We start from the raw sequence: 23738 nt of genomic DNA, 5'->3' as shown, positions 1-23738 counted from the left end.
TTGTTCTGCCCAGTTAACCTACTGTTCTTAGGCCGTCTTTGAAAATAAGAATTTGTTATTAACTGACTTGCCTAGTTCAATTTAAAAAAGGATGTTATTTGAATGGACAAAAAATTGGCTTTTCTTTAAAAAACAAGGACATTTCTTATTGACCCCAAACTTTTGAACAGTAGTGTATACTTAAGCAATAAGGCCTGCGGAGGTGTGGTATATGGCCAATATACCACGGCTAAGGGCTGTTCTTACGCATGACACAACGTGGAGTGCCTGGACACAGCCCTTACCCGTGGTATATTGGCCATATATTACAAACCCTGAGGTGCCTTATTGCTATTATAAACTCGTTACCAACGTAATTAGAGCAGTTAAAATAAATGTTTTGTCATACCCATGGTATACTGTCTGATATACCATAGGTATTAACCAATCAGCATTCAGGGCTCGAACCACCCAGTTTATAATTAGAAATATGCAACCACATCCTCACACAAGCATGAAAACATTAATCCATAACTTTCCATCGCTCCTTTTTGCAAAAATAGCTCTATACAGTATCTTAGGCATCAACAAAAGCACCCCCCTGTAGACAAGCATATCATGAGGCACGCTCTTGCTGTGTTTTAATAATGCATTCTAAACAGACTGCCAGTACCCATTAGATTCATTATGCTTTAGAAGTGTTAGTGTCTGTCAGATAAGAATAAAGAAGAAGAACAACAAAGGGGAAATGCATAATTAAAAACAGTGCAGATGCAAAACGTTAATGCTGAATTTGAAGGCACTGTTAATATTTTTTACTTTCACACAAAAATATGTTAAACACACCATCACTCTCTATTAGTCTCCCCTCATGCTCCACGCGTTGGTTTACCCGTCACGACAGTCTCCTGCTGGTGTGTTACAATCTGTGATGTCCTCTGTTCTGAGACACTGAATCCCAGATTCTGGAACATACTCTCTGTTTCGGCCCAGGACTGGTTGAAGCTCTTCAGTACGTCCTCTGTGGCGGCCTTCACAGGAACTGCCATCTCTTCAACCGTCCCTTTCACCACGTCGGCATAGGAGGGAGGGAGGGGTCGGGACATGTGGCTCTCAGAGTGCATGCTGGTCTCGCTCCTCACCCCGCTTGTTATGTTGCCAAATTCATCCATGCCAGAGAACTCCTCAGTGACGGACTTTGTTTCGGAATGCCCCGTCGGTTCGGCAGACTCTGATTCTCGCCTCTCTCTCTCCTCTTGTTTCTCTCTCACTTCTTTGAGAGCATTTTGATCACCCAAGTCAAAAGCATTCTTGATGGCCTTGATGTTGAAGGCAGGTGTTTCATCAGTTTTTGCTGTTTTGGGGTCTGCCTCTGGATCTTCAGTGTCACTTCCCAGTCTATCTGTGATGATCATGGGATCTTTTCTGATGAACAGCTTCTGTTGTGGTGATTCAAATTGATTGACCAGCTTTGACAGGTCAAGCCTAGGGAGATCCTCTTTCATTATGTCTATATTCACACCCTCAGGAACTTCCTCGAGATCCTCTGGACCCAGGCGCTCCGGGATTTCAATGGGGTCCTTCCGCATGTATGTCCTGCTCACCTCTGCCTTCTGAGCTTCCTCAAAGAAGAACTTCTTGTCTCTGACAGTCATCATGGAGTCATCCATATCAGCCACATCCGGAGTCGTCGTCCCAGTCTCCATCTCCTGTGTCTGCATGTGGATCTCAGGTTCAATCAGCGCTGGGGAATCCTCTCTGTCAGAGGCATGCTCTGTGGTCAGAAACTCAGGCATGGGTGGGGGAGGGGTCATGCCCCTATAGAGCTTCGCAGTGGTGTCCTTCAACTTGGCTAACTTCTCTGAGCAGCTCAAGGTGGGAGAGGGTGTGGCCCTACAGAACCGAGAGGTAGGGGTGTGGGGAGGGGGAGGTGGTGGGGTTGGGGTTGGGGTGGCACCAGACCTGTATGATGGAGGAGGTGAGGGGGTCACCATGAGGGGTGAGTCTGTTCTCCTCACTGATTCAATGCTGATGAAGGTAGGTGAAGGTGTTCGCGTTGCAAGCATAGGAGAGGGAACTCTGGGATCAGGACCTTTTACTTCAGTCAGCTCCGGCTTTTTGCTCTCACGAGAGATCTTCTTCTCCTCAACCACTTTCTTATGGGTTCCGACTCTTGATGAGCCAATGCTTGTTTTAGATATCTTGGCTGTTGCTCCTCCAAATCCTTTATTTTCAGATGCTGGTGCAGGTGGTGGTGCAGGTGATGATGCAGGTGCCGGTTCTCTATCCTGTTTTGCCATGGCTGCCATTTGTCCTTCTAAGTTTACAAGTTTTGCTTGTGCTAAGTTTCTCACGTGGAAAATGATCTCTGTGAGCTTCTTCTTATTCTGCTGAACAGCAACCTGTTTTAAATCATGCTTTTCCTCCGCCCTCATCAACCAGACAGGGACCTCACTAAGTACTGTCCTCACTGAGTTTGAATCCATTTTCCCTGGATGAAGCTGCTTAATGTTAAATAGCAGCTTCTGTACCATTACACATTTCTCTGAATCTGTGCTCTCCACTGATTGAGCTGAGCTTTCCGCCATTGATTGAGCTGCTTCTGTCTGTGCTGCTGCCTTCCCTGCAATGTTCACGGAGACATCCGTTGACTCTGCCTTCGACCTCTCCTGATGCTGCTGCATTTTGCTTACTTCTCCTTGTTGTTGGAAAGACTCGACCTGCTGCTTCTGTGTGCGAACCTGCTGTTTCTGTTTCTGGAAGCTCTGTTGAACGACTCTCTCATTAACAATCACTTGCTCCTGCTTCTGAATGTGCTGTTCCTGCATGCTCTGTTGACTATGGGAGACAGATATGTGGCAGTGCTCTGGAGCTTGAGCTACTGGCATGGGAACTAGCTTTGGCTCTTTGGGAAAAGGGACTTTAATGCCTTTCTGCTTTGCCTTTGTCGTCCTTTGGATCTCCAGCTTTGTTTCCTTGGCAGCTGCAGTTTTTTCAACTTCCTCAGCTTTCTCCTGTATCACATTCGTCGCCACCTTTACTTCATTTTTTGCTGAGCTACTGGTGGCCGTCTGCGTGCTCTCCTGAACTACTCTGGTCTCACTCTTAGAAATAGTCTCCATACCCATTTGATGTACATGTAATTTGTTTTTCACTGCTTGTTGATCTTTTTCCACCATCTCGCTTTTCTCATCCTCCTTCTCTGTCGGCAACTTCACAGTTCTCACCTTGAAATTTGGTGTCACTTTTGGAATTTTGATTTTGGTGGGCTGAGATGGATTTTTTGTAACTTTCTGTGTGAGAGAGGCGTCAGTATTATTTTCCTCCCCTGCTTTGTATATGACGGCGGATTGGGATTGAAGGTGTACATTTTCCTGGACAATGCTCTGAGTGGAGATGATAGACCGTGAGCTAGCATTCATACCACTCTGCTGCTCAGCTACTGAGGATGAAATCACATTAGCACCAGAATGGACTTTAATGTGGGACTCATGGTGAGGGTGAGCAGCAGGGACTGAAACAGGCTGATGCTCGCCAGAGGAAACAGACTGATGCTCGCCAGAGGAAACAGACTGATGCTCGCCAGTGGAAACAACCTGATGTTTTCTGGAGGCAACAGATGAGGCGAGTTCTTTCCCAGAAGAGACCATAGAGGACTGACCAGTGGTAATATGTTTATTATCTGAGGAAATATTTCCAGATCCAGAGGTTGATTTCTTTTCCCCCACTGAGATCAAAGGTTTGCTCAGGGGGATATGTGATGGAGCTTTCTTCATGGGCGGCTCTTGTGATGAAATGCATACTTTGCTTTTAAACTGAGTTTCCTCAGCCTGTGTTACCTCTGAGGTCACTTTTGACTGCTCTGTTTTGTGTGCAACTGAGTGTTGTTCACTTGCAACATTGGTTGAGCCCATCATTTGCATCATACTAGTTGGAGGAGAGGTGGGAGATGTGACTCGTGAAGTGGCGGGAGTTGTGTCTTGTGACTTGTTTCTCTCAGCCTCCTCTCTCTGCACACGATACCTTTCCTCTGCAAGCATCAGTGGGGTTTTGAATTTACTGGCATACGGTTTAGGTTTTGCAACTGGGGCAGGCTCTGCAGGTGGGGGTATTTTGATTGGAGGGATGAATACCTTTTTAGGTGGTCGTGGCAACTCTTCCTGTGGTGGTTTTGCCACTGGGATTGGTGAAGTGATTTTATTCATGGACACTGTAAAATCAGATTGAACCTGTGTGTTGGTAGTATTTGTAGTTTCGACCTGTTTACAACCGATTTCACTCTTGACTTCCTTGACTACTGCTTCCTCTTTATGTTCTGTCTGAACTGTCATTGGCTGAGGAGGTGGAGGAGGCGGTGGTGGTACTGCTTGCTTTTTCTGCCATTTTGGTTTGACCAGTATTGGTTTCTTGGGTGGCTCAGATTTTGGGATTTTGAATAAAGGCCTAGCTTTAAATGGCTTTCCAGGTGGTGGTGTAGGCACTTGGTGTGGCATTGAGTTCAGCTCTTGCTGTGAGGGCGGTGGAGGAAGAAAGTCTTGCCCTGCCTCGGAGGGTGGGGGTGGGGGAGAAGAGAAAAAGTCAGGCTCCCCGCATTCTGCTGGGGGTGGAGGAGGTGGAGGCGGAAGGTCACTGTCCTGTCTCATAATCAGGGGACGGGATGTTGGAAACATTGGGCTATGGCATGACAGGGACATTGGGCAGCCTGCCACTGGTGAGGGCGGGGGAGGAAGAGACATCTCAGACTCAGATGGTGGAGGCGGGGACGTGGGAGGAGGAGGGAAATGAATCTCAGGCGTCCCTTTCTTTATCATACCTTTTCCCTTCACGTCCAGGTTCCGGAAATTTGTATTGAGATTTTTGACGTTGTGTTTTTGTGTAACAGTCTTATGCTCTGTTACGGTTGTTTGCAACCCTTTCATTGTTTTTGTTTCCTGTGTTTGCTTTGAAACCATATTAGTTTGAGATGTGCTTTGTGTTTCTTTCATCACATGTATGTCTGAGGCTGCTTCATTCTCAGTTATCTGATTCGTTGATGTATTGTCAGTCATCTGATTGGTCATGTTTTTCTTCTTTATGAAGATGGGTTTAGGGGGTGGTGGTATTCTCTGTTTCACAGCCTGTTTTTTAACATGTGTCTGCTGTGAGGACTCAGACATATTGACTGTTTTGACCTGTGTGGTCACGTTCATGTCTGAGACTTGTGTTTCTCTCTGTGTTTCTTTCGTCACATTTATGTCTGAGACGGCTTTATTCTCAGTCATATGATTGGCTGCTTTATTCTCAGTCATATGATTGGCTGATTTATTCACAATCATCTGATTGCCTGCTTTATTCTCAGTTATATGATTGGCTGATTTATTCACACTCATCTGATTGGATGCTTTATTCTCACTCATGTGATTGGCTGATTTATTTACAATCATCTGATTGGCTGCTTTATTCTCAGTCATGTGATTGGCTGATTTATTCACAATCATCTGATTGCCTGCTTTATTCTCAGTCATCTGTTTGGCTGCTTTATTCACAGTCCTCTGATTGGCTGCTTTAATCTCTGTCATCTGATTAATTGATGTATTATCGGTCATCTGATTGGTCAGGTTTTTCTTCTTTATGATCATGTGCTTAGGAGGGGGTTGCATTTTCTGTTTTACACTCTGTGTCTGTTCTTTAACTTCAGTCTGTTCTTTTACATGTTCCTGCTGTGAGTCCTCCAAAATATGTACTGTTTGGACCTGTGTTGTCATAGAGTGTTCCTCTTGGGTGAGGGTCTTGCTGCTCTTCACTGACTTGTTCTCGGTGTACGTCCCAGTGTGCTTTTGTGTGGCGTCCTGTAATTTACTGCTCTGACTCTGAGACAGGTTTTTCACAGCAGGGGCTAGATTGACTGTGACGTTCTCATTCTTAGCCACATCTGAGTATTCATGGTCCATCACTTGCTGTGTGGGTAATGGATTTTTCACATGAGCTCTAGGAGCTTTCCTGGGAGGATACTTTCGTACTTTCCGATTTGAATATTCTTTTCTCTGCATCAGATTTTTTATGGCTCCTTTAACATCTCCCTTTATCACCTCCTCCTTCTCCATCTGCGATTGCTCCTCATCCTGGTCCTGCCCCTGCCCTTCGTAGAGGCATTTTATGGAGGTCTTCACATCTCCCTCAGTGCTTCCCCTGCGTTGCATTCGGGGGGATGTGGATGGTTCTAGTAACAGCTGTATTGTGCCTCTCACGTCCCCCTGTTCACTCACTTGGTGCTGGTAAAGCTTTTTCTCACTCGAGGCCTCATGCAAACCCTTCAGCGCAGTATGAATGTCTCCCTTTACAATCTCCTCCTTTTCCATCTCTTTCACTGCCTGCTTAGCCTCTTCTAGTGATTTCAAGGTGCCTTTGATATCGCCGGGCACTAAATCCTCAACAATTACCTCAGTCTTGGTGGTCGACGATTTCTCTAATGATTGGAGGGCTCCTCGGATATCACCTCGGACAATTTCTGGCTTTTCCATTTCCTTGGCTTGGTTTTGAGCCTCCTCCAAAGACCTCAGAGTGGTGTGCAGGTCCCCTTTCACCACTTCTTCTTTCTCTATCACGACTCTCTTGCTAATAGTTTTGGTCAGTGAGTCCAGGGCTGCCCTCAGATCTCCCTTGACAATTTCCTCTTTCTGCAGGTTGTCCAGCAAGAGAGCAGGTTCCATCATGAACACCTTCACAGTGTTGTTGACATCACCAGGGACAATATCGTCCTCAGCTACTGTGCGTTCAATCTGCTGTTGATTCTTCCTTAGTGTCATTTTGGTTTCCATAACGTCGCCGCCAATGATACGTTCCTTCTGCGCCTGTTCTTGTTCCTCATTAGGTTCAAACTGGAGTTGTTTGAGGTAATCCAGTGCCCCAGATTCAATACAGGTGGAGTAAAAGCTAACGTTACCCCTCTCCGTGTCTTCCACCCTTATCCTTTTAGATTCCTCTGACCCTGGGTTGGACAAGAGACTGTGAAGGGTCCTACTGACATTGCCTTTGATGATATCCTCCTTCTCAATGCCACCCCCGTCTTCCTTATTGAGGAGGGAGTATATAGTCATTCGCACATCTCCCTTTTCATCTTCTTGAATCAGAATTCCACGTTTTGAGGAGCCCTCCTCCTTCAGTAGGTTGTTGATGGCCTCTTGAATGTCGCCTCTGAGGATTTCCTCCTTCTCAACATTGAATCCCTTTTCTTGGTTGAATAGCTGTTTTACTGTTGTGTTGATGTTGCCTCTCTCGTCCTGGTCTATGACTATCCCTGTCTCTGTCATTTCTCGTCTGTTTAGGAGGTTCATCATGATGTTGTTCAGATCCCCTCTGATCACCTCCTCCTTCTGGATTTCTGGAGCATCTTGGTTCAAGAGTCTATATTTTGCCATTCTGACATCTCCTATCTCATCCGTCTCAATGAGAATCCCTTGTGAGTCAACCATTTTCTGACAATACAGCTCTTCAAGGGTCTCTTTGATGCTCTTCCCCATTATTTCAGTTCTTTCTACACTGTTCTCATTAAATTTGGTTAAAGGAGTGGTTTCAAAAAGCCATGTTGTTGTCTTTACATCTGCTTGTGGGATCTCCTCCCGGGTGACAACAGTCTCTGTTCCATCTGACTCTTTAATGCTGTCAAGCGGCTGTTTTTCAAAGAGCCATACAGACTGTTTGACATCTCCTTTCATCACTTCTTCTTTTGTCACAGTCTCCATTTCATCATATTCTGAGCCCTCGCCATGGATCTTATCGATGCTGTGTGTTTCAAACATCCACGAGGCAGTCCTGACGTCCCCTTTTTGGATCTCACTCACACTAACAGTTCTAACATACTTCTCGGACAGTTCATCTGTCTCAAAAAGGTGTTTGTTTGTCTTCACATCACCACCCTGGATATCTTCAACTGTTTTAGTCAACACTTTCATGTCCTCAGCGATTTCATCAAGAGGTTGTGTTTCGAACCTCCACCTGGCCGTGCTGACATCACCTTTCTGGACGTCCTCCTCAGTGACAGATTTGATGACATAGACGTCGTCTGTGTCCCTTATTGAATCCAGAGGTTTTGTTTCAAATAACCACCGTGCCCCCACCACGTCTCCGCTCATGATTTCTTCCTTTGTCATAGTGGTAACTTCATGGTAGTGGCCCTCTTTGTCACAGATTGCATACAGTGGCTGATTTTCAAACATCATGGTGTAGCTTTTCACATCCCCTTTCTCTATATCGTCCCTGATGATGCTCTGGAGTTTTGACATCTCAGTCTCGGTGGACTCCTCTTGGATTTTATCGAGAGAGTAAGTCTCGAAAACGAAGCGTCCTTGACCAACGTTTCCTCCCAGCACATCGGTTACGGTGCGAGTGTCCTTGGCTTCCTCTGTAACCTCACAGATAGTGTCTATAGGTTGGTTTTCAAAAAGCCACATGTTGTTCACTACATTTCCTTTCTGAATTTCCTCCGCCGTAAGGGTCTTCAGCTTATGCATCGTTTCAGCTGAGGTTGAGGTCATGATGTCTGAAGACCTATTCTGGAAGAGAAACTTCATCCTAGACACATCTCCAGACTGGACATCAATCTTAGTCACTCTCCTGAAGGCACCACTCTCCTCCCCTGTGAGGTTCTCCAGGTTCTCTGTCTCAAAGAGGAAGCGAGCGTGATGCACATCTTTGCCTTGGACGTCCTCTTGTTTGACAGTGCAGGTTTTGAGAACGGTCTCTGATTCGGACTCGGAATGGTCACAGATGTTATCGAGGTTCTGCGTCTCAAAGAGCCAGGTGCATGTTTTGACGTCCCCTTTGTTGACCTCCTCAACCTCAGTCTCATTCCTCACCTTATCTGCTTTCTCATACAGATTATCCATTGGTTGAGTCTCGAACAGCCACCTGCAGGTTTTCACGTCACCCTTCTCAATTTCAACACTCTCCTTTGTCTTAGTTTCATCTTCTTCAGTGTTGCTAAAATGTTTAATACCATCGAGGGGTTGAGTTTCAAATAACCACTTGGCAGTCTTGACATCGCCCGATTCAATCTCCTCCTTTGATATACCTTTTATAATCTGGAATTTATTGATACTTTCCTCAAACTCATCGATAGGACGTGTTTCAAACATCCACCTGCAGCTGCGAACATCTCCTTTTACTATCTCCTCACGTCGCACGGTTTTCACCTCGTGGTAGTGTCCCTCGCTGTCTTGCATGGCATACATCGGGGTGGATTCAAAAAGAACTTTGTTTGATTTCACAGACCCACTGGTAACGCCTTCAACTTGGATTCTCTGTGCCCCCTCACATCTGCTTAAATCCAAGGTTTCAAATCTTTCCTTGTGATTTGTGACGTCGCCCTTATCAAGTTCTTCAAGGTTTATAGTGCGTGTCATTTCCTTCTTCTCCTCCCTTATCTTTTCAAGTGGTTGACTTTCAAAAACCCACTTCTGATGTCTAACATCACCCTTCTCCTCCTCGGACGCAACCATCTTCTGAAGTTTCCCTACTTCAGCCAGATCCTTCAGGTTCTCTATTGGCACTGTCTCAAACAGATGTTTTGCTGATCGCACATCACCTCCTACAATCTCCTCTGAGGGTAAAGGTCTGGCATTGGCATTGTCTTTCAGAGTATCCATCTGCTGTGTCTCGAAAACCAAGCAGTGCTTCCGCACATCAGCTCCAATAATCTCCTCCTTTTGCCTGATGCTTTGCCATTCCTCGTCTTTAATGGAGTCCAGTGTCTTTGTCTCGAACAGCCACCTCCCCCGGTTCACGCCTCCCTGGGAGTTGTCCTCCATGGAGACTCCACAGATCAGCTTCACCTTGGCAGGGTCTTTGTTGATCATGTCCAGAGGCTGGGTCTCAAAGAGCCAGCGGGAGGTCTTCACGTCTCCTTTCTCCATCTCTTCCCTGCGGATGGCGGTGATCTCCAGTATATTTCCAGAGTCGCCCCTGATGACACACATGGGCTGGGTCTCAAACATCCGCGTGGTTGTCTTCACTTCCCCTTTGATCTCCTCAAGCTCTGACTTCAGGTTCAAGAAGTGGCTCTCCTCAATGGTCTCTGTGTGGCTGAGGGAATCCAAGTGTTGCGTTTCAAACAGATACCTGGCCGTTTTCACGTCCCCTCCTGTAATATCTTTAGTGAAGACAACCTCCAAGGCTTGCTCATCCTCCTGGTAGAATTTATTCAGACAATCCAGTGGCTGGGTCTCAAAAAGATAGGTGGCTGTTCGTACATCTCCTCTCGCTAGCTCGGTCAATTTCCCTGTCTGTACGGTGGAGTCTGGGGTGTCTGCACGCAGCGCATCCATGGGCTGGGTCTCAAACATCCAGGCTGTGTATTTGACATCACTTCCTGCAATGATTTCCTGCTCAGCAATGTTATTCACTTCATCATCCTCATCTGGGGTGTCATCTTTAATGGTATCCAGCGGCTTATTCTCAAACATCCAGCGCATGGACTGCACCTCCCCTTTAAGGATCTCATCCCACTCAAGGTAATCTCCCTCAGGGCTCATACATTCATCCCCACCACTGTTCTCAAACACATAGCAAGCCTGCTGGACTTCCCCGGTCATCTCATCTTCACTATCCAGCTGTGACTGCTCGATCTCCGTGACGTCGGTGAAGTAATCCTTCTCCATGGTCCTCCGAACCTCTGGGTGCATGTGCTTGTACAGGCGCTTCAACTCATTGAGGTTCCTCTGCTTGGAGTACTGCTCTTTGTTGAAGATGTATCTCTGTTGGCCAGCCTGCTCCTGAGGCGGGAGAGAGTCACAGCACTCGGGGACCTCCTGGGGCAGTAGTTCAGTGGGTGGAGGAGGGAAGTGCTCCATGGTCTCATAATCCATGGATGAGGCTGAGGCAGCGGTAGAGGAAGAGACAGCCCCTGTCCTGATATTGGATGAGGCTGAGGCAGCGGTAGAGGAAGAGACAACCCCTGTCCTCATATTGAATGAGGCTAAGGCAGGGGTAGAGGAAGAGACAGCCCCTGTCCTGGTATTGGATGAGGCTGAGGCAGCGGTAGATGAAGAGACAACCCCTGTCCTCATAGTGGATGAGGTTTCATAGCTCGTTGCTGCTGAAGCCCTGGACGACTGTTTCACAGTGGACAAACTTTCATAGATAGCTGCTGCTGAGGAGGACTGGTTTACCGGTGCCCATTGAAACTGGTTATAATCCAGATCAATCTATGGTTTTATGATTGATGGAAAGAAGGACAGGGGTAGTTGCAGTCAGAATATGAAGTGATAGAGAAATGGAAAAGAGGACAGTATAGCAGAATAACCCATCAAGTAGATTTAAGCAGATAATGACATCTCTGAATATGTTTGTTTTTACACAAAATAATAACAACTATCATAAGTTTGTGCTTTTTAAGCTCATCCCATTCTCACGTCATCCAATATACTCAGTACTCACTACCCTGAAAGTGAATTCCCCTGCTTTGATGATGATATCATGGCATCGTCTATAGACACACTATAATGGCCACGTAGATAAACAGACTGCATCATTACCTTGATTTGCTTGCCCGGCGTGGCCTGTTCGATCGTCTTCTCATACTGCTGCTTCAAAGCCTGAGTGGAGACCTTTGGTAGGTCCTCTCCTCCTATGACCTTAACTGAAATAGAAACAGGAAACAGTTGTCTCATTAAACGAGTCTCAGTTTGAAGCCCAGTTGGTTTGGAGGAAACTAAAATTGTGTCTTTAAAACCTACCATTTCCAATTCCGAAAGTGGCATCGATTACCTTATTCCCAGTTGCAATATTTTTTTTACCTTCCTATGCCTTGATTTAATTTGCAGCCATGCACTGAATTTCTGATAGAAAATCATCTGCAACACAATTAAATTCCGCACCTCATCTGTAATTTTGGCTTGGAGAATAATCCTTTTCAAAAGTCATTACTGTACAGCATTCACTCTAGGCTGTGATCAAAAAAGCCCAAAATTCAAATATGAATAGTATTAAAAGCTACCTGTTTCATCATAATGGTTTTCATAACTGGAGGCCACGTTGCTTTGTTGACCTCTTTGATCATGAGTCACCTGTAATGAGATGGAGGCAAGTGGTGAGCACAATAGGCAATTCTTCAAATTGATTTCCTTCACACACAGACAACAGAAAGGGTGTGTAAGTGGAATAAATTCACAATGAAAACAGTATTTGTCTTCCCACGTAAGGTTAATTTAGCCCTGCATTTATATATTTTTTTTACTTTACTCTGTGTTGGAAAACTTTGGAAAACAAACGAAGTGACATGAGAAACAAAAAGTGTTACAATTTGTCACGCCCTGGCCATAGAGAGGTTTTTATTCTCTATTTTGGTTAGGCCAGGGTGTGACTAGGGTGGGCATTCTATGTTCATGTTTCTATGTTTTCTATGTCTTTGTGTTTGGCCAGGTATGGTTCTCAATCAGGGACAGCTGTCTATCGTTGTCTCTGATTGGGAATCATACTTAGATAGCTCCCCCCCTTCAGTGTGGGATCTTGTTATTTCGGTTGTGTGCAGGTAGTTGGCACAACGAAGCTGGTCGGTTGTTGTATTCTTTGTTTTGTTTTCCCTAAAAGTGTCACTTCATTATTCAATTATGTGGAACTCAAAGAACACTGCGCCTTGGTCTCATCCTTCCGACGACACCCGTTGCACAATTATTAACGTACACTTAATTATAGATGTTGGGGCAGGTGCGGGGACAGCTGACCTATTGAGTAGATGTGCACTAAAATGATGGGAAGCGGCCTAGCAGGCTCCGGGATGGGCTCAATATGCGTTTGTGAGAAATAGGCTTAGTTTGAGACTGCACAGTTGCAGGGTTAAGGGTCCAACTGAATATAAAGACTATTTTTTTTTTAGATATTGAAAAAATAAATATGTGAGAGAAAAGTTGAGTAATGATCTGAATTCATTGGTAAATACCAGGTGAGTAATGTATTGTAATAAAGCATGAGTGTATAATACCTCCTGGTCATGGAAGTAGGCCACTTGCTGAGTGGTGGGAATGACCTCTCTGACACTGCTCCTCACTGTCACCTCCTGTGAGCTGGACACCTCCTGTCAGAAAGACCACACACAGACCGTTCACACACTAGGCCTACATATTTATGATTCACAAACACAAATGTCTCCAGGTGCCGGTGGGTGTGGTTGACGCCGGTTCTGCTTTACATGGGTACTTTAGATGAGGGTGGCATACAGTATTTTATCACAAACCCGCTCGACTGGCGTCTGTTCCTGTCGCTGACAGGTTGCAAGCAACACACTCGCACACAAACACTTTAACACACACACATTGTAGCTAGCAGTCACAAACACACAGCGGTATTGTGTTCCCCCTGACAGCAGACCATATTTAGCAGCAGGAGGGGAAAAATATGAATGTTCAGAGAGCAAAGCTTACTGGAAAATCCATCTGTTGTACATAATACATTATTTCCTGTCAATTGCAGAGCTCTCCCCGTGAGAATAGTAATGCCAGAATTGTATTAGACATTAACTTAAGGAGAGTGAGTGACAAATAGAGAGAGGTGGAAAATCTCTGAAGTAAAATGAAAATACACCAAATGCACCTCAAATAGGTTTTTAGAAATGGAATACTTGTAATTGGACTTTCTTTCCCTGGCATTGTACCTCGGCCGTCATTGTAAATAAGAATTTGTTCTTAACTCACTTGCCTAGTTAAATAAATAAATGTTTTCAAAAATGTAGAGCGTAAAAGCATACATGTCAGAATAGTACTGGCTCCCTGAGACCAGGTCTGGTATAACATATGTTGTTACTGTACAACTTGCCATACAGCAAAACAAAACAGCATGTGGACCCATTACCTGAGCCGCACAACAAAACCCACTGCTCCACATCTGCCCACAGCCCCAGTGCAATATAAATAAATAAGATTGAAGGATTTCTATGTATGGCTTTATGCCTTGCTTGTTTAGTTGCCAGTACCTGCACAGATCTCTTTTCTACGTGGACCTGAGTAACGCTGGTCTGGGACTGGGAGGATGAGGCGTACTCCTGGCTCTCAAACTGTTTCTTCACGCTGGCCAGACCCCCTGGCAGAGAACAGGCTTCAGACTCCTCCATAACCTATGAAGAGAAGACATAGGCATCATTCGTTCGAGTCCTCTCCATGCAAAGGGCTCTCAGAAGAGTGTCTTCAGGGGTACAGTGGTAGTTAATGCAGAAGCGATAGTTCCTGGGACGTCCTGAAGGGGGCATAAGTGAGCAGCATATTCCACAGGACTGGACTACTTTCCCTAAATCCAGTAGGGAGTTATGACCTCATGACGTTTGCAAGAGAATGATGTCCCCAGTCTCCCCACACGATTGGAGATCCCAAACATCTGTGACACCAAGTCAAATCAAACTAACTAGTACAACACGGCATAACAGTATCAAGCTATGTTTTAGTGGCGTATGCAGACAGTAGCTGTAAAGGTATGGATGGATAATTCTGGTCCAGATTCTGTCTGTTACCCCTCGTAGTGTTCAGTAACCCTACAGCCCAGCCTCCCACCGCCAGCTGTCAGCAGCTTCCCCATGGGCCGTGACACTGGGATCAACGGAGGTCACCGCAGTGGCACCGACAAATGACACTGATGGCCTCAATGCAAATCAACATTGGTATCATTATTCAGTACTGAATGTAAAAGTAAATGATACATGATGAATGTTGATATCCCACTACTTGTCTTCAGAATTGTACACGTTACTGTGTGGACAGAGGTTCCTGGAATATGTGGTTGCTGGAAGATCTTTGTAGTGTCCAGGAATATTCAACACTGGGTTTCTTTATGACAAAAGAGGAATTATTTCTATCCATGAGGCTTCTCAGTATAAAAAGGCTTAGAAATACAACAACGTCTTCCTGACGTTCCTTTCAGTTCCAATCAGATAACAGTGACCTGGGTATAGAGAAGCTGAATGGAATGCAACAGACCAGGGAAGAGAAGCCGTATAATAGTGAATAATAGTGAACCGCTGAGAATAGTAAAGGGCTAAAAGGTTGCGGCTCCGATGGCTTCAGTCCACAGACTGAGTTGAATTAATGGCCTCGGCTTAAACATGCCCTCGTTTTCAATTACAGGTTGGACAAAGTGTAAGCTGCTTCCAGAAAGGTGTTTCTTTACTCTGATGAACCAGGCACGTAAAGCTCTTTTTTTTTTTTTTACACAGCAGATTTGCGTGGTCATGGATGTCTGTGTCAAACGTTTTGAGAATGTGTCATATTTGGAGGTATGTGAAAATGTTCTGTTAATAATGTCCATTAAAATGGGATGCACTGGCAATTATACCACGCGCATTTCAATGTGTGTGTTTGAAAGTATAGTGCCTGTCTGCCTGTCCTGCCTGCTTATCAGCCTGTCTAGTTATTATCCTTGGAGTGTCTTTCCCTCCATCTCTCTTTACGTCCTTGTGGAAGTATCCCCTTACCGTGGCGGATGAGCTGCTGGCCTCCTTCTTGGACACGGCAGCCTGATACATGGCCATGCGTTCCTTTAGTGACACGGACTCCGGCTCCTCACTGGTGGGCGCTCCTCCGTCTCCTTTCCTCTGACTCGTCACCCCTTCCCTTTCCTCAGGACGTCCTGACCTGGTTCCACCCGCGCTGCCCGCAGCTGCAAAACGCAACAGACATGGAGTTTACTCTCCAGGACATGAGAATGCAGTTTATGCACGGAACGAGCCGAATCCGTTTGTCACGCGAATTGCTGCATTCGCTCTTACCATTGATTTACAGTGAATCTATGGTTTACGTAAAAGTCAGATCAGTTATGAGTCAACTTTCCAACTTTTCCCATTGATGTCCACCATTTTGTGGTGCCAATAGACTTATGGTCAAATAAAATAAAACATGTACAAACAGAATAGATACTTTCAAGAGATACTTGTTGAAATAACAATGGATGACATTGGAAAAGAGTTGTGCTAGCTACATCCTATTATTAAGGTCAGGGCCATGATGTAACTGCGACACAGAGACAACAGTGAAAACCTCTACCAGTGGAGGCTGCTGTGGGGAGGACGGCTCATAATAATGGCTGGAACGGAGTCAATGGAATGGTACCATACACAAACGTGGTTTCCATGTAGTTTATACCATTCCACCCAGTGATTACTATGAGCCATCCTCCCCTCAGCAGCCTCCACTCATCTCTTCTGCCATCCAAGTTAGCTTGACTCCTCCGCCTGGCTTGTTCCAGAACCACGTCCCCTCACATATTTCGTACATGACCCCTCGATACAGAGCCATAGGCATGACAATGGGGATTCACAAAGGATGTTGTCATGAAACTGAAGCGAGTCACACTCATCAATCAAACAGGACTGCTCTAACATCACACGCACACACACACACACAAATTGGACCCGCACACTGATTAGCGGTAAGTACGGTACATCCCTATAGACGTCCAGTTAGTGTCAAGTATTGATTCATGGTTGACTCCGCTACGCTATAAGGCATCATTAAGCCAGTGAGATGACTCCACTGAGGATCTCTGTAGTACCCACACTGGACCTCAAGGCTTTTAGCATGTTGAGTCTGCCGGGGTTATAATGCATTGAGATCAAAGAGGACACGGATGGAAATGGTAATTGTGTTGTGTAGTACACGTTGACATTCCTACGTTGTGGATCTTCTCTGCTGTTCCACATACTGGGGCGGGATCGTAGCCAAAACAAAAGCACATGGATAGAGCACTGGTATATTTTAAGGAACTGTTCCAATGGTATCTCAGCTACTACTATTAGCGATATAAAGCTATTCTTTGCCTGGTACATACCGTGCGCATATACCCCTATGGAGACGAGCTAGTCGTCCTAATGCCTGTCAGAAAGTCCTATGAATACATGTGTTATTACTCTCTGCCGGTTTGATTTCCTATTCCTGGAATTGACTGGTTGTCTGACCGGATGACACAAGTCAAACATGCTCCCTACTTCAAGTCTATTGAAACAGGGCCAAAGTATATATTCGTCTCATAAACGCGCATGATTTCTCACAGGAGCCAATCACTTGAATTGGCTACCATGTGATGAAAGCATGTTCCCTTAAACCACCATTTTTAGATCCTCCTGCTATGGCGGGCGTGTTCGTGTTAACCAATCACCCTGCGCTGCCGAGAGAGATAGCTGGAGGATGACACACCAGCACAGCAATGTCCAAAAATAAATGTGGGTTTTACCCGCTCTTGACTATAAATACAGGTCAGATACCCTACACCTGAGATCACCTGAAACCCGACACTCGTCTAACACAGCGAACGTGGGATAATGTCCTCATTTATCACTGGGGATAGGTGCGTACCACACATAAGGCTAAATTAATCGTTAGAACCTTCGTAGGAGCATCGTTAAATCTCAGAGCTGTTTCCCAAAACCATTATTAATGTTGGACTTGAAAATGTTTGTAATCTAACGCCTGCCTCGGACCACTCGTAGAACAGCAAAGTGCATTGTTAAGAGTTTTTTTTTTTGCGTTCCCGCATCACTTTATACAGAGCAGATCTCAGGTAATTAGAATAAGCCACCTTAATATTTGTAGCCGTAGGTGGTAATATCTCTCTAGGAGCTGATCCGCCGTCAGTTTTGTGAACTAATTCTAATGTTAAGGAAAGATTTTAATGTAGAAAGCTGATCCGAGAGCAGATTGGCTGATCCTATCAGTATTGGCACATGCCCTAACGACACACTTAGTGACCGTTCTCTCTGCGTGGTGTTTTGGGAAACATGTGTTACATCTTCAGCCGTTGTAGGGAAACGCGTGTTCCATCTTCAGACCGTGTAGGAAAGATGCATATTTTAAACAATCCTAATCCTAAATTACAATGCTATCGGGAAACTGGGCCCTGGGCTGTCAGTAAGACAGAAAGACATACAAGCGTTCTGATGCCATAAAAACGCTGACTAAACCAAGCTCCATGAGAGTCGCAAAATTCATCCTCCTTTTTTTGTATCCCAGTAAGAGAAAGAGGGGATGAAGGGAAGGAGAGAGAGAGAGGTCAAACACAAGGACATCTCAAAAGAGCAACATTTCTCCAGAAGCCTAAAAGCTTTTTCCTCTACATCACTGGCATGTTCCTCTGTTTAATTAGCGATATCAACCAATTTCAATGATTATAACGTTTACAAATGGCTTACTGGGTAAAATGCCATAAACTTCCAGCAGATTACCATCTGTTTGCGTTTCGACATTGCTATCTTAAAAGCAGAGGTGCTTTCAATCATTTTATTTTCCTATATTAATCCCCCTTCTATGGAAGGCCACCTACTGTATGATTAGTCAGCAGTGTGTTTTCACCAACTCCACATGGCAGGGATGGGTGGCTCTTGTTCTCTTCCTTGAGTGTTAAGTCTTAATCTCTGATATGCGGGCCAGCGGTGGCTTCATCTGGCTCTAGGGATAGGAGGGGGAGGTTGAGGCGGCGGGTGGCTGGCTGAAGGTGGCGGGTGGGCGTCAGGAAAAGTCTATGTGGGAGACAGTATGTGTGGGTATGCATGGCTCAGTGGCTATATTGAGCTGAGCCAGGGCCGCAAATGGATCAAAGAGACCACTGGATCAGCCTCAAGCACTTGGTCACAATGTTTCTACTGAATACGCTCACAGTCGGAGAGCATTCCAGGCAAAATAACTAAGTCATATCAGATTGGAAAAACCAAGCTGACTTCATGCATACTTAACAATCCCACATCCTCGTGGAATCATGCTTCCTTTTCGCAATTTTACATTTTATTAATTTAGCAGACGCTCTTATCCAGAGCGTCAACTAGGGTCAAGTGCCTTGCTTAAAGGCACATCAACAGATCCCTCACCTAGATACCTCGGGGATTTGAACCATCGACACCTCGGTCACCAGCACAATCAGCTTCATCTGACAACTCTATACTTCTTGAACACGTTTAGAAGACTCTTGCTGTAATTCCAGGCCTGTTTTACATGGTAAAACAACCTAGTCGTACACTACACGCAACCAAAAGCTGTATAAAGCTGAAAAGGCAATCTACTGTCAACACAGTCAATTTACCATTCAGCCTCTCATTCATCCAGTACATATAGTATCTCTCTCCACGTATCTCTAAGTGTCTTTGTGTTCTCACTCAAATCAATCACGTGACAATGAATGTCAGTCCACCTTTACATGCAAAGTATTGTAACACACTGAAAGGCTATGAAGGTTGTAAAGACTGGCTTACTTACTGTAGTGCTCTCTATGCCTTTAGCACGACCGTGTACCTCGACAATACAATCCCACAGATAATGTTGAAGAGCCTTGAAATCCCCTGGGAGCCAGCAGCAGGGTCCTTTTGCCCAGTCGTTACCAGAGGAAACTAAAAAAAAACCTGAGAGGTGATTTAATGAGGGTTGGAGACCAGCTCCAGCAGTGTGCGATCAGCTCAGCTCTGTGGGGCCTAGTGGACAGTGACAGCTGATTTTATTTTAGATGCCCCCCCCTTCCTAAAAGACAGAGCTCAGGAGGGGTAGGGGGGCTTTTTTTAGATGAGGTACCCTACATGCCTTTTACCTTAAGTCACACGGACCTAACGGAACAGACGTCCTGCACTGAGACCTCGAAACCAGACCCGCATCCCTAATTTCTCCGAGAGGGGGGGAAAAGACGAAGGGGTGGGGGCTAATCAACCCAATGAGAGGACCAACTCAAATAACCTCATACAGGTCCCCAAATCTAGAAATATTGACAATGATGATTCACCATTCTTTTAATATCTTTGATGATGAAATGTGTGAAACCACCCTAGGCTCCCTTTTAAGAGCCACAGACAGCAGGACTTTTTACATGCCAGAAATGAAAGGTAGAAAGTGAAGGGGACTAAGTAAAGGGCAGATACCTGAGGTTCAGGGATCTCCCTTGGCTGCCCGGGCCCAGATGGGGAACAGGGATACCAGATGGGCAGGAGTCCCCTCTGAGACCACAACAGAGCCGCCTGTCATAGCTCGCCCTGATCATGGCATTTACAACAATCCCTCTCATATCTTAGTGTGTGTGTGTGTGTTTGTTTGCGGTACCGGGCCTCTCTAAGTAACTTGTGCCATCGAAGCTCCCTCCCCTTAAGTTACTGCCCAGCCTTTCTGAACTGCCTGGATGAACAGCACCTTATCACCTGAAGATGGAAGAACATCGCCCAAGACCTGCCAGATCTCTACATTAGTTTTGTTTGTTTTTACAGCGTGTTTGAGATTCTCTTTGTAATGAAAAGCGCTATATAAAATACATCTATTACTATTATTATTATTATTAAAGCCACATGTGTTCTGGGAATCATTGAAAACATCTCCAGGAACAGTTACATAAGTGCATGTCTTAAAGTTTGTTCCATAGTTGCTAGATCCATTTTAGGACTTAATGATTCCCATTGGTTCCTGATGAATATCTTATAAATGCCTCATGAGCTTATTTTCAACTGTCACACTCCATCAGAACTCAAAATAGCTTGCTTTACTCCAATGTTTAGAAAACAACATAAATGTAAACAAACACTGTAGAGATTCAAAACATGGTTAAATCGAAGTATTTGATATCATGAATTTGAGTGGTTACATTCCTCCAGACCCATTGCTTAGCTTTTTAGCTAAACAGGGGCGGGGAGTGTGTTTTGTTATTGTTTCAATTAAGGACTCTATCTTAAGAACACACGTACATTTGGTGACTGGAAACTTGGCCCTTTACGTGACATACAAGAAGTATCATTGAACTGACATCATGTCGCAGTTAAAAGGCAATTCCGCCACTTTTCAACCTCATATTCGTCATCTCCAGCACCAAACCAGTGTTTAAATATAGTGGGGTCCAAAATGATTGACACCCTTGATAAAGATGAGCAATAATGACTGTATAAAATAAATCATTCAAATAACTGAGCTATATGGTGTGCTCTAAAAAATGAAGGTTGAGGTCAAAATGATTGACACCATTGAAGAGTCTTTTCAATAAATTCAAAGGTGTAGTATTTGGTTCCGTGTTCCTAGCACGCAATGACTCTACAAACCCGTTGGACGCATTTGCATTTAGTTTTGGTTGTGTTTCAGATTATTTTGTGTCTAATAGAAATGCATGGTAAATAATGTATTGTTTCATTTTGAAGTCCCTTTTATTGTAAATACGAATATAATATGTTTCTAAACACGACTGCATTACTGTGAATGCTACAATGATTACAGATCATCCTAAATGAATGATTACTAATGATGAGTGAGACAGTGTCAAAGGTCATACCCCCAAGACATGCTAAACTTCGCTGTTATTGGTAATGGCGAAGAGGTTAGCATGTCTTGGGGATATGGTCTTTGACCCTCTATAACGTTCTCACTAACCTGCAGAAAGAGAAAGGGAGACGGCATGAAAGAGGAGAGTAAACTTTGCCCAACAAGAGATAGCCCCCCCCCCCTTAAGCCATTGACCTTGTGAGAGTAGCTTCACCACGCTAACTTCTCTCATTCGGGCCATTTATCAAAGACTGATTAGCATTAGCTCGCTCAAGGCACCAATGTGCAGACCCTGATGTATCTTGACATTCTACCCAGGGTACTCCTGGTTCTGTTCAGCAAACCTCCCGGTATTGTATAGCTCACTAAATTCAAAAAGATAGCAGTGATTGTTGTTTTCGGCCCTACAGTGTGTACCATAGGAGGCTATTGGGAGGAGCTATAGGGAGGAGGGGCTCATTGTAATGGCTGGAATGGAATTAATGGAACAGTATCAAACACATGGAAAACACATGCTTGACTCCATTCCATAAATTCCATTCCAGTCATTACAATGATCCCTTCCTCCTATAGCTCCTCCCACCAGCCTCCTCTGGTGCAAAATGTACCCCCAGAGTCAGACATAGCAGTGCATCAACTAAAGAAAAGCCTGCTTATCTCTGCTGTAGGAACCTGTTCCGTGCTGATAATCCCTCTGAAATTGCACATGGATTTCCTGTTCCCGGAGTGTAAACAAATTTGCCCAGAATATCTGATGTCATAGACAACATCCCCTGGCACTTTATCAGCTAGCTAAGGCCTGTAGTCCTTCAAAGGGTTAATAATGAACGCATTCACAAATTCTGGAAACTTCTTTTGATAAATCATAGTAGATGTGTATGCAAATTCTCTGACAAGGCTTATTTTTAGGTCACTGTTTAGACAATAGATAATCACAGTTTATTGTGTGTGCTGCCTGTCTAGGTAGAGACTGTTGTCCCTCAAAGCACCCTAGCCCTCTGGTTCTGTTTGAGTATTGTGCTTAATGGAAGTTAATGGGAGGAAGTTAACTTTTGCCATTTAGAGAAGCCCTAAGAGAAACACTGTGGATCGTTACGTGTCAATCTGAGTGACTGCAGCTTCGATTTTCCTGAGGCTAAAACCTCCTCCAATAACCTTCATGGGTAAAATCCCCCGAATAAATTGCCTCGTTTAACACAAATTAAGTGGTGCTTCTCTCAATGAAGCGTATCCCCTGATATTATAAAATAATATCACTACAATCACTACAACTGTGAATATGACATCCCATTTAAAAAATATTGTGTTGTTTGGACCCACAGGTGTGGGCTATATGAACCAGACCCAGAATCCACTGGGATATACAAAAGGGAGATATTGTAACCAAGGTTGTTTATTTAAAAGACAAAAGCTTGCTGGTTCAGAGGTGAGGTGAGTGCTTGTTTAAAGCACAAATTGCAGTATGTCGTTCACAGGTCTTTATTTAACACGGTGGCTTTGGACAAACAGCTCCTTTGTCACTCACTGTGAGCTGGAAATCACATGATGCTGTCACTGACATGACACTGTCAATCGGTCAGCTCTCACAAACCCTCATCACTCACACCAACACCAGTCCGAAAGGCCACAGTGTCTTCCAACTTTAGCTACCACAGTGATTTACGGCTGGTTAACTTCACTAGGGTAGGTGGCAGCATTCGGAATTTTGGATGAAAAGCGTGCCCAAATTAAACTGCCTGCTACTCAGGCCCAGAAGCTAGGATATGCATATAATTAGTAAAATGAATTAGGAAACACTCCAAAGTTTCCAAAACTGTTAAAATAATGTCTGTGAGTACAACAGAACTGATATGGCCGGTGAGAACCTGAGGAAAATCCAACCAGGAAGTACTATTATTTTGAAAGGCTGTTTTTCCATTGAAAGCCTATCCAACATACAAAGACTTAGGACCCAGTTCACGAGCTCTATGGCTTCTTCTACATGTGGCCAGTCTTTAGGCATTGTTTCAGGCGTTTACTCTGAAAAATGAGGGAGATACAGCACTTTAAATCAGTGGCCAGTGGAAATTTCCAGCCATGAGTCCTGAGCCTGATCGGGAATGCGCGTTTCTTGTTTCCCCATTTCTATTGACAAAGCTTTTGTCCGGTTGAAATATTATTGATTTTTAAAATTACAATTTTACCCCCTTTTCTCCACAATTTTCGTGGTATCCAATTGTTAGTAATCACTATCTTGTCTCATCGCTACAACTCCCGTACGGGCTCGGGAGAGACGAAGGACAAAAACCATGTGTCCTCCGAAAGCGAGCATCCAACCCAGAAGCCAGCCACACCAATGTGTCGGAGGAAACACTGTGCACCTGGCTGCCTTGGTTAGCCACAGGAGTCGCTGTTGCACAATGAGACAAGGATATCCCTACTGGCCAAATCCTCCCTAACCCGGACGACGCTAGGCCAATTGTGCATTGCCCCACAGACCTCCCAGTCGCAGCCGGCTGCGACAGAGCCTGGTCGCGAACCCAGAGTCTTTGGTGGCAC

The 23738-nt window shown here is 44.8% G+C and overlaps 1 protein-coding gene across 5 annotated transcripts in view; it reads right to left on the bottom strand.

Moving 5' to 3' along the window:
* Positions 1–23738, bottom strand: part of LOC118363817 (xin actin-binding repeat-containing protein 2-like) — a 53567-nt gene that overhangs the window by 3544 nt on the left and 26285 nt on the right. For 2 of the 5 annotated variants that reach the window (XM_052488652.1, XM_052488653.1), the window contains exons 4-9: positions 15410–15594; positions 13922–14062; positions 12935–13027; positions 11951–12020; positions 11490–11593; positions 872–11159 (exon numbers count right to left, since the gene is read on the bottom strand). In XM_052488652.1, coding sequence (XP_052344612.1) covers positions 872–11159; positions 11490–11593; positions 11951–12020; positions 12935–13027; positions 13922–14062; positions 15410–15594 — 10881 coding nt within the window. Of the gene's footprint in view, positions 1–871; positions 11160–11489; positions 11594–11950; positions 12021–12934; positions 13028–13921; positions 14063–15409; positions 15595–18249; positions 18446–19175; positions 19554–23738 lie in introns of those variants that run through there. The other 3 variants (XM_052488655.1, XM_052488656.1, XM_052488654.1) reach the window with 3 other exon arrangements.

This window comes from Oncorhynchus keta, chromosome 30 (genome assembly GCF_023373465.1).
Source record: "Oncorhynchus keta strain PuntledgeMale-10-30-2019 chromosome 30, Oket_V2, whole genome shotgun sequence".
Classification (NCBI taxonomy): domain Eukaryota; kingdom Metazoa; phylum Chordata; class Actinopteri; order Salmoniformes; family Salmonidae; genus Oncorhynchus; species Oncorhynchus keta.
The sequence above is the reverse complement of the archived record's forward strand: the minus strand, read 5'-3'. Positions and strand labels throughout refer to the sequence as shown.